Raw genomic sequence first — 10,362 nt, 5'->3', positions numbered from 1 at the left:
GTCCGGTCACGTGATAATTAACCAATAAACAGGGATTATTCAGACGACCTCTTCGCTGACGTCACTCACTGTAAAATAACATAACGTAATATTTAATATATTTTAATAGAATAAATACCGAGTTTCCGACGACAGATTTTCTGACTTGAACAAGAACCTCAAATTCTGTAGCTACACTGGCTTTTGTACTAATTAATTAATTAATGTTTCCAGCTTTATTTTGCGTTCATATGAAAAATATCCAATTCACTATGAATGCAATAATTGCTCCACTGGAAAAGGAAGTAAAAAAAAAATAAAATAAAATCTAGACCTCCAACCGTGAGCGAAACCTTCTGAGAATTGATGTGTAAAATGACATATTGTGTTAGAAATGGGTTCAGGGGGCGTGCTGTGGTGGCGCAGGGGGTTAGCACGCCCCACGTTTGGAGGCCTTAGCCCTCGACGCGGACGTCGCGGGTTCGACTCCCGGTCCCGACGACCTTTGCCGCATGTCTTCCCCCCTCTCCTCACCCTCCTTCCTGTCTGCCTACTGTGGAAAAAATACGAGCCACTAGCGCCGCAAAAACTCTTCGGAGAAAAAAAAAAAAAAAAAAAAAAAAAAAAAAAAAAAAAAAAAAAAAAAAGAAATGGGTTCAGATATGGGTTCGGGGTTTTTGATATGGGCCACATAGGCATTAGCCCGGGGTAGCATTAGAAAGGATACACACTAGCATTGGATGAAAAAAAACCCTTTGTTGAGCCCTGAACATTTTATTTTATTTTATACACGTAACAAAAAAAAAAAAAAAAGTCGCCATAGTATCCAATGAGTGTCGAGACGGCGCCCCCTACTTGCTGAAAAATATGGAGCCAAGTTTAGTTTATGGCCTTTGTCATTTGAAAATTGGTTCTTGAATATCCTCTGGTGAGTATTTTCTGATATAATTTGTTTAATCTGAATAAATATATAATAAATATTACAGTATGTCTAAAATAACGGAAAGTACAAAAACACCTAGAAGGAGCACGTGCGCGAACGTTAGTCAGATTGTTAAGCTGATTTTCAAAAAACAGAAAATTGCTCCCAAATGAGCAATTTTACAGAAAGAGCATGTGCAAGCCGCAACCTATTAACAATAAAATAACTGCGTCACTAATTAACTAATTTTATCGTTTAGGGCCATGAAGCCTTCGGCTGTTGGCTCTGTTCACCAATATTTAATAGTATGTTTATGATTCTCATAGTGATGGGAATTGCGGCTTTTTCTCGAGATCCAGATAATTTGGATGAGACACACAAGAACCGGGTCTTTCTTAGCTCCTAAACGGCTCTTCATCATTAATGTTGCGACAGTACCATGGCTAGACAAATTGATAATCGGTAGTTTATTAACCTCGAAAGGCAATTCCTCTTAGCAGTGGTGCGTACTTTATGCCAGTGGTCCCAAACTGCATTCCTCAAGGGCCAGTGTCCTGCAACTAGATGTCTCTGCTTCAACACACCTGGCTCCAATATTAGCTCATTTATATACATTATATATTTTTTTGTCTGTACTTAATTTCGATTTGACTGCTGCTGTAAAACAGAACAAGTATGAGAAGACTTTTTTTTTTTTTATCACAAATTGGTCAATCCTGACAAAGTGGGCTAACTGGTGTAAGACCAGTTTTCTCCTGTTGCTATTAGCAAGAAGATGGAAATAAAAGCGAAAGAAATGAGGGTAGTGGCACAGAGTTACAACATGGCTGCTGTTAAACATAACATCTAATCGGCTACACTGGACCCTGCGGCTGTGGGGGAAGAATCACAGACCTCCAGACTTGTCCTCCTGCAGATGTGGGCCCCTCAGCCTTAAGCCAACCTGAAATACTTGTAAAACTTTATATTGATAGAAAGTTTAGTGGAAGGAAAAAGTGAGTGTGCAAGTTAACATCTTCGTAATAGTTTAAATGCCGATAAATAAAAAAATCCCGATAAACTGAATTAAAAACAGTTGGAATAAGACACAGCATATAGTAAACATGAGTTCACTTTTTGACGTCGAGTGTTTTTAAATGCACCTGTAAATTAATTATGGAGGAGTTGAGCATTTACACACTAGGCTAAACTCTGAAGGAAAGAAATATAAATGTATATTTTTAAGTATACAGCTATAAAGAGGGGGAAATAGGCAATGGTTTAGGTATTAGAAGATTCAATATGGGGTATGTGGCCAAAGTTGATGCTAAAGGACAGAAAAGTTGCACTGAAATGAATGACACACACCAACAGTAAAAGTATTGCCTCATTCAGTCAACAGAGTACTGGCGTTCTTCTGTTGCACACAGTTTATTTAACAATATGGTATATAAGTAAGAAATGAATCTTTTACCAGTTTATACAGTGATTTCATTCTCTCTTCCTTATATTTATAGTATTTTGCTTAATAGCTTGATTTACAATAGGAGAAAAAGGAAATCCCCCCAAATTCAAGTGTTTGTGAGAGGAACGACGGTTGATGACAATGAAGCTTTCCTTACGGTGAATCTCAAATGTTGCCCTTTCACCCGTTGATAGCTCACAACTTTAGTGTAAAACCTGGGGCTTTTGGGAATCATCTGAGATCGTTTTCTGCAAAACAACCTGTTATCATTCCACCTCAGCTTAGGGGGCTGGTCTCTTTCTCACGCTCTCTTTACACTTTACATTTGTATGACAAGGGAAAAAAATAAAATAAAAAATAAAAAGGTATGACAATTTTCTTATTTTTTTTTAGTCAAACCCAACAACTTTCTACACCAGCAGAAGAATTTTTTTATATTTTTTTTCCAATTTGAGATTGAAGTCCGCAGTCCTCTGTGAAAACTCATTCAGAGCAGTGTTCCTATTAGTGACGGTGAGGGTCTGTGCATCAGTGTCTTCATGTGCGCCTGCATACATGCCAGCGAATACGCAGCCTGCCGCAGGCCAGCTCCTACGTTAATACGACCGAGTGCTCTTCAAAAACACGCACAACGAAAAGTCGGAAAAAAAAAAAGGGAGCCGTTGCCGTCCCTGAATGCATCGTCTCGCAGTAATGGTACAATACTAGATTACAATTGCCAGGAATGACGGCTCGCGAAGAGAAAAAACAAACCTGTCCCGATTCCCAGACAAAAAAGATATTTTTACAGTTTTAACACAAAAACGCATGACTTTTTTTTCAAAAAAGAAAAAAAAAACGGTACAAAATAAAAGATATGAAAGGTATAATGCAATTTTACATTTTTCTAAAAAAAAAAAAAAAAGAAGGCATGAAATCATACCACAAATGAAAATAAACTGAGTACGGAACACATTTGGTCTCAACCAAAAATATATTCTTTGTGATTTAATTTTATTTTATGAAGAAAACTTGCAAATTCCTCAAACATTTTAAGGAAAAGAAAAACAAACCCGACGCTTCGGGTTTAGGAAACTATTACATTCCCAAGAACAGTTTGTTTCTTGACCGAGTTTATTTTTAGTCACCTCTCGCCCTCCCCCCAAAAACAGCTGAAACTTTTTACATGTCAGTACAAAACGAAAACGTTCTCAATCTTAGAAAAAACGAACAAAGCCCTCTGGTGGGGTAAAGAGTCCGAGGGGGAAACTGGGGAGTAGAGGTGAGGGGGGCACTGGGAGAGAAAAGAGTTCTTTTTTGCTCCCAGTTACAAAATGCTACAACCCCTCCACGAACCTCTCCAGCGTGTCCCCGGTGGCGTCACCCACCAGCCCCAAGTCGCTGCTCAGTGCCCCCCTGTTGGGCGTGTTGAGCTGCGGCAGCATGGCGCTTTGCTCCGGTGTCCCCAGGTGTCCCTGCTCCAGCGACTGTAGCGGGCCGCCCAGCACCGGGTGGGGCGACCCCGAGTGCGGCAGGGCCGGGTGCTGCGGCGAGGGTTGCGGTTGGTTTTGAACTTGCCGCGAGGGGCTGGAATGTGGCGGCGGTTGTTGCTGCTGCGCAGGCGACTGGACGGGTGCCGGGGAGCGGACCTGGTTGCCGAGGGCGTTGGCCAGTCCTGGCTGGGCAGAGAGGTGGGCGGCGCCCTGAGCTTGGCCGGCCAGCAGGTGGGTCTGGGGGCTCATGGGGCTCGGGTGGGCCGGGGAGCCCATCTGCTGCTTGAGGACGGCCTGCTGCTGCTGGGGGAGCTGCGCCTGCTGTTGCTGCTGCTGCATGCGCTGATGCAGCAGGTTCTGAGCGGAGTCCATGCTCATCCCGGATTGGGCCATCTGGGCCATTGGTGGGAGCTGACCCATAGTTACGCCCCCTGCCCCAGCAGCGCCCGCCTGCTGCATGGCTATCTGCTGCTGTTGCTGCTGCATGCGGATGTGGGAGTACATCACAGGAGTTCCCTGCGGCTGATTGGGAAACTGACCGAGGTGACCCTGCGGCATCACCCCTTGCTGCTGCGGCTGTTGTTGTTGCTGCTGCTGCTGCTGCTGCTGCTGTCGCAATAGCTGCCGGCGGTAGAGCTCCTGGATCTGCGGGTTGGCGTTGTGAGCCGCGTTTATCAGCTGCCCTGAGCCCAGCTGGGCCATGCCCTGCACCGGAGCCTGCTGCGGCTGCTGAGGGGGCATCGCCGCCCTCTGCACCGGCCCGCCTTGCATGGCTATGGTCTGCATCGCTGGCATGCCGGGTTGCTGCTGCTGAGGCTGCTGCGGCTGACCAGCCTGCGGCTGTGGCTGCTGCTGCGGCTGGCTTGCGTGGTACTTGGCTGTCCGCTGTTTGATGAAAGCTGCCATTAGCTGCGGGTTGGACTTCAGGATGTTGAGGACCTGCTGCTGCTGCTGCGGGGAGCTTGGGGACTTCAAGGTGCGCAGGAGGTCCTGAAGGGCGTTTGGGGGTATGGTGCCTGTTCTCTGGGGGGTTTGCGGCCGCGGACCTGGTTGCTGCGGCATCAGCATCCTCTGCTGACCCTGTTGCCCGGGCGCCATCATGGCTCGCTGGATGCTCATGGCCTGCTGCGGCGTGTTCTGGTTTGGAACCACGCCTGGCTGTTGGTTCTGAGCTGGCATGGGGCCGGCGGCTGCGGGCCACTGCCCCAAACTGGGCTGCTGCATGACCTGGGGGCCGCGGGGCCCCGCCACCATCTGCATGGTTTGAGCCATGCGCTGCTGCTGCGTCTGCTGGGGGGTCATGGGTAGGCCATTCATGTTGACCCTGTAATTCTGTTGGTTCTGCTGTGCCTGCGCCATCATCTCTATGTGGTGCGCCATCTTGATGGCGGCAAGAGGTGCCTGCTGCTGGCGCTGCTGAGGCGGCTGAGGGAGAGGAGACTGCTGCTGATGCAGGGGCGAGGCGTGGGGGCCCGGCTTGCCCTGCGACACGCTCGCCTGCGGCGGGCCCGCTCGCGGCACGCCGGGGAAGGCGGGGGACGTGACGCCCGCCGAGTTGGGCGTCGGCGGCTGGTTGGACAGCGGCTGCTGCGGCGTCTGAGGAGTGCTGGGCTGGGCGTGGGACGTGGGAGTGCTGGGCGCGGCGGCAGCGGGCGGGGACGGCAGCGGCATGGTCCGGCCCTGCATGGTGGCCATTCTCCTCCTCATCAACTGCGCCTGCTGCAGCCGGTGCTGCAGCTGCTGCTGTCGGAGCTTGTGCTTGATGTTCAGGCAGAACGGGACCGGACACTTGTTCTCCTGGCAATGCTTGGCGTGGTAGCAGCATAATGCGATGAGCTGCTTGCACACCGGGCAGCCCCCGTTGGTTTTGCGCTTGCAGCCCTTGGTGTGCTGCACCACCCTCTTCATCTTCTGGCAGGACGGCAGAGAGCAGTTGGCGTTGCGGCACTGACATGCGTGGACCAGAGACTGGATGCAGCGCTGGATGCTCAGACGCCGGCTCTCCTGCGGGCTTTTGGAGGCTTCGCCGCTTTGGCTGTTGTTGTCGTCGTCCAGGCCGAGACCCCACTTCACCATCTGGTGCTCGTGGCCCTTCGTGTTGTAGCAACTAATGCACAGATCAAAGTCCTGAAGCAGAGAAAATAACAGGCGAGTCAAGTCAAGTTTATTTATACAGCACATCTCAGCAACAAGGCAGCTCAAAGTGCTTTACATCATAAAAACGTAATACAGTAACCAATCATGAAACAAGCAACAAACATATTTTGTCAAATAGTATTAGTATACCATATTTTCTGCACTATAAGTCGCTCGTTCAACTAGCCACACTGAGTCATATTGCTTCCTCTTCGTGGCACATTTCTGACTGGTGTGACTTATACTCCAGATCAACTTGTAGTTCAGAAAGTACAGGAATCACAATTTCTATAACTTAAACTACCATTATAAAGTCAGAAAATTGGATTTGTTTGAGGCTACCAAAATGGTGAAGTGTTCAGATTATTTGTTAAGTGCTTTGTATAACAAAAAATAAAAATAACCAATTATGAAGCAAGCAAACATTACGTTTGGTCAAATGCCAATCAAAATAATCAAGAGTAATCATGAAATATATTTATCAATGTTCCAATTTGTTTTTAATCTATAGGAACTCTAAACAAGTGAGTTTTTAGCCTTAATCTGAAGGAACTCTGTTTCAGCAGTTTAGTAGTTTTCTGGAAGTTTGTTCCAGATTTGTGGTGCATAGAAGTTGAATGCATGTTTGGTTCCTGTGTATTCAGAACATTAAAATGTTTTGTTTCTAAGCCATTTTGTGATTTATAAACTAACAGAAGCATGTTAAAGTCTCTAAGTTAAGAGGGGCACATTAACCTCAAACAAAATTCTGCTTCCTGTGGACGCTTTTTGAAACAAGACGTAAAGAAACAAACAAAAGAGTGACCCACCTCACACACAGTGCAGTGCCAGCGTGTCTCCACGTGGTGTTTGCACTCGTTGCAAGTGTAGACGAAGCGATCTTGTCCCTGGTTGTGCAGCTCCACCAGCATGCACATGGTGCTCCACTTGCACCTCCTCAGGGAGCTGAACTCCCAGTGTTTGTCCCTCGCCAAGGTCAGGAAGGCGTCCCGGCCGTCCATCAGGTCGCAGGAGATCATGGGGTCCGGGTCGACGATGGGCGGCAGGGTGTTGGCCAGGGGGCCAGAGTGAAGATGGATCACAAAGAACACCTAAAAATAAAAATAAAAAAATCCGTAAAGGAAAAGAAGGAAATCAATCCAAAACAGTACAGACTTGCCGTTTAAAGGCACAGCGCCGTCAGCTGGAGTCTTAACTTAGTTTTGCAATGAATTTGAGTTATATTAGGAGGTTTTTTCAATAATTTAATTTAAAAAGGCAAATAAAATAAAAATGCTACAAATACTAAGGATTAACAAAAACATTTAAATGTTTTTGTTAATCATTTGATAAAATTTGATATCAATTTTATCAAATTTAAATTAAAAGGTAAGTTACGACACAATATCACAAATTTTCTTTTCATTGAACTTTCTGTTTTTTGCTTAGAGACCGCTCTGTGAGCAGCCAGCCAGTTTACCTTTTTTCTATACTAAACCCTCCCGCTCCCCAAAAAGGAAATTTACAAGATGTTTACAAATGTTAAATAATAGGAAAAAATATCAAGCTGAAATACCTACATCCAGTTCCATGGATTGTTTCAGAAGACACTTTTTTTTTCTGCAAAATGGCTCAAGTCCAGTCAGATTGGACAGAGAGCATTTAAGCATCAATCTGGTAAGAAAACCTTTTAAAAACAAGCTGACCTCTTTGTGCTTCTCCATGGTGGCGTACAGCTTCTGGGACAGATCATTCGCTACGTTCGGCATCCCGGGCTTCTTCTTGTTGGCTCGGCTCACGCTGCTCTTGTTTTTATTCGTCTTCTTGTTGTTCTTCTTCTTGGCGTTTTTGCTGTCACTCGGGGTACCCTGAGGGACAACATTTAGACGTTAGAGGACAGACTCTGATCACAAAAACCTCTCCATGCCACCATTACTCTGTTCATTACTGATGTTCGATGCATAAACCATCACATTTTCTGACATTTTAGGCAAAATTTTTTTTCTTTTTTAAAAGAAGGATTTTGTTTACTCCCATTTTATTGATACATTTCTAATATAGGCTTATTTGAAGTATCTGCAGGACGTACCAAATTTTTTTATCCGATTAATTGTCAGAATAATCTACGGCTCAATCAATAATCAAAATAATCGTTAATTGTAGCGATAATTTCATCAATTCAAAAGAGAAATTTAAGGGATTAAGGTTCAAATATTTGTAAGTTTCTCACTAAGCGACGGTACCTCTGGAGTTTCCGTGGCCGCAGTGGTTTCCTCCTTCTTCCTCTCCTCTTCCTCCTGCTCCAGCTCCTTGATGCTCTCCTCCAACACGTTGGGCCAGAAGTCGCCTTCAAAGTACGGCAGCTCATTGGCGCTGGTCAGCCGGTCCTCAGTCGCCTGTTTGAAGATGTCCTGCGGAAAAGACGTAGGAAATTTTGATCAATAATTAAAAATGATGATTTTGACATAAAGTGTTGCCATTAACGTCGTCCTCTCTAAGAACCTTTACCTACCTTGTAGTCATGCAAGATCCTCTCAGCAAAAGCTTTGTCCAGCATTTTCCTGTACCACTCCTGCAGTCTCTTCGGTTTGGGGATCTTCTGCTCTGGAGGATGGCAGTGGAAGATGTAGTCGTCTCCCTCGCTGGGCGGACACGCCCAGATGTGGCCCTGCGTGTAACTTCAGAACCGCACAGACCAAAGCTCATATCACTAAGCAGCTCCGGTAGGAAACATTTTTTATTTATTTTATCAATTTTATCAAATAAAAAATGTAGGACTTACCCAAGTTTTTTGACATACTCAAGATAGCCAATGAGAATTTCATGGTACACCGCTGTTCGTAGAACTCTGGGTCGGAAGAAGTGAATACTGTCGAGGTATGATATGTAGACCCGTCTGCAAAGTCGGAAAGAACAATGTCAATTTAACAGATTAAGTCAATTAGAGGTGAAGACCATTTAAGTACAAGATCATTTAAAATTCACTTCCGTAATTAAATTGAAAATGTATAAATAATTTGGGTTTATTTCCAACAAAGTGATGCATTCCAAGAATTTGTGCTGATGATTATGGCTGAGAGAGAACAAAAACCCAAACTTTAGTTTAGAAATATTTTGTATATTTGGCAGTTTGGATACCAAACTGGTTCCAGGTACCAAGCCCTGCCGGAGAATGAAAACAGCTTCTCCATAAAGCATAAAGTGCATTACAACATCCTATTAAAATGCTGCATTGATTTTAGACTTGATGAACACAAAGTGGACCAACACCAGCGGATGACATGATCACCATGGCGCCTCTCCACTCTTCTTCTAGTCTCTGGGACCTTGATGCAAACAAAAGAATGCTAAGTTTTCTTCTGAAAACAGGACTTGTGGATCTCTAACCAACAGTCCAGTCCTTTTTCTCTTCACAGGAGATTCTGACAACAGTTGTATTGTTTTTATGTCCTGGGTTTACGTCTGGGTGTTATGCACCTGCTGCAGTTCACAAATTCCACAAAATCAATTTTTCTATGTGGAGTCCGCCGTGTGGTTGTGTTTTTTTTTGTTTTGTTTTTTGTAAGCGTCAAAAGAGTAGTGAAATATTCACGTAATATTGGTAAATATCCATTTTCAGTCACAAAAGCAATACTAATATCTGATATTTGGCCTAAATTTTCTAATAAATGCATCACTAAAAATTCTGAAAGAAACTATTGAAATGTATAGCCCTGGGTGTAACGAATTCATGTACATTTAGTTTTTGAACTGAAACACATTAATTGTTAATTAATTTGGGTTCATCTATATATGCATAAACAAACCAACCTAGTGTTAGGAAATGGGCATTCGGAGCCGTACTCCTGCACGTGCATGCCGAAGAAACAAACATCCACACCATCGATCTCCTCAAATGCAAAAAGTGCTTTGGTTCTGTAGGGAAAGGTGTCGGGCATCTCACCCGTGTCCACAAACCTGACATGAAAGGAACATAAAAAAATATTAAAAATGTACACAAATATGATGGCGATGGTGTATATTTTGCCCTCTTAGAAAGTATAATTTCACACACTGTAACAGTCAAATGTAATTGGTGTCCTCTGGTATACAAAGATGCTTTCTTGAAGCTTTTGAATAATTGTTTATAAAATAAAGAAGCGAGGTTTACTATTTTGAACCAGACATCTTGTAAAAAAAAAATGTAAAAAAAGACTATCAAAAAGCGCATAGTGGCAAAGAAAGTGGTAAAAATAAACCCTTTTAAATTCTGAACGCATTTGTTTGTTTGCTTACAAAAAATAAATTTAATGGGAGAAAATCAAAGACAGAGGATGGCATTTAAAAATAAATCAAATATTTAAAAGTCTGTTTTTAGGAAAATCTAATTTGAATATTTTAGGTTATGGAAATGAAGAAATCTGGACTCTTAATTTTATTCTTTATTATGG

The 10,362-nt window shown here is 44.0% G+C and overlaps 1 protein-coding gene across 8 annotated transcripts in view; it reads right to left on the bottom strand.

Annotated features, from left to right (window-relative positions):
* Positions 1-2,254: 2,254 nt before the first annotated feature.
* The window catches only part of crebbpa (CREB binding lysine acetyltransferase a), a 38,522-nt gene continuing 30,414 nt past the window's right edge, over positions 2,255-10,362 (bottom strand). For 7 of the 8 annotated variants that reach the window (XM_032562412.1, XM_032562410.1, XM_032562411.1 and 4 more), the window contains 7 exons: positions 9,743-9,889; positions 8,715-8,828; positions 8,445-8,610; positions 8,176-8,343; positions 7,639-7,800; positions 6,763-7,044; positions 2,255-5,944 (listed from right to left, as the gene is read on the bottom strand). In XM_032562412.1, the coding sequence (XP_032418303.1) occupies positions 3,662-5,944; positions 6,763-7,044; positions 7,639-7,800; positions 8,176-8,343; positions 8,445-8,610; positions 8,715-8,828; positions 9,743-9,889 (3,322 nt within the window). In that variant the 3' untranslated portion in view covers positions 2,255-3,661. The remainder of the gene's footprint in view (positions 5,945-6,762; positions 7,045-7,638; positions 7,801-8,175; positions 8,344-8,444; positions 8,611-8,714; positions 8,829-9,742; positions 9,890-10,362) is intronic. The other variant, XM_032562414.1, reaches the window with a different exon arrangement.

The sequence above is a fragment of the Xiphophorus hellerii genome, chromosome 5, assembly GCF_003331165.1.
Source record: "Xiphophorus hellerii strain 12219 chromosome 5, Xiphophorus_hellerii-4.1, whole genome shotgun sequence".
NCBI classification, from domain to species: domain Eukaryota; kingdom Metazoa; phylum Chordata; class Actinopteri; order Cyprinodontiformes; family Poeciliidae; genus Xiphophorus; species Xiphophorus hellerii.
The sequence above is the reverse complement of the archived record's forward strand: the minus strand, read 5'-3'. Positions and strand labels throughout refer to the sequence as shown.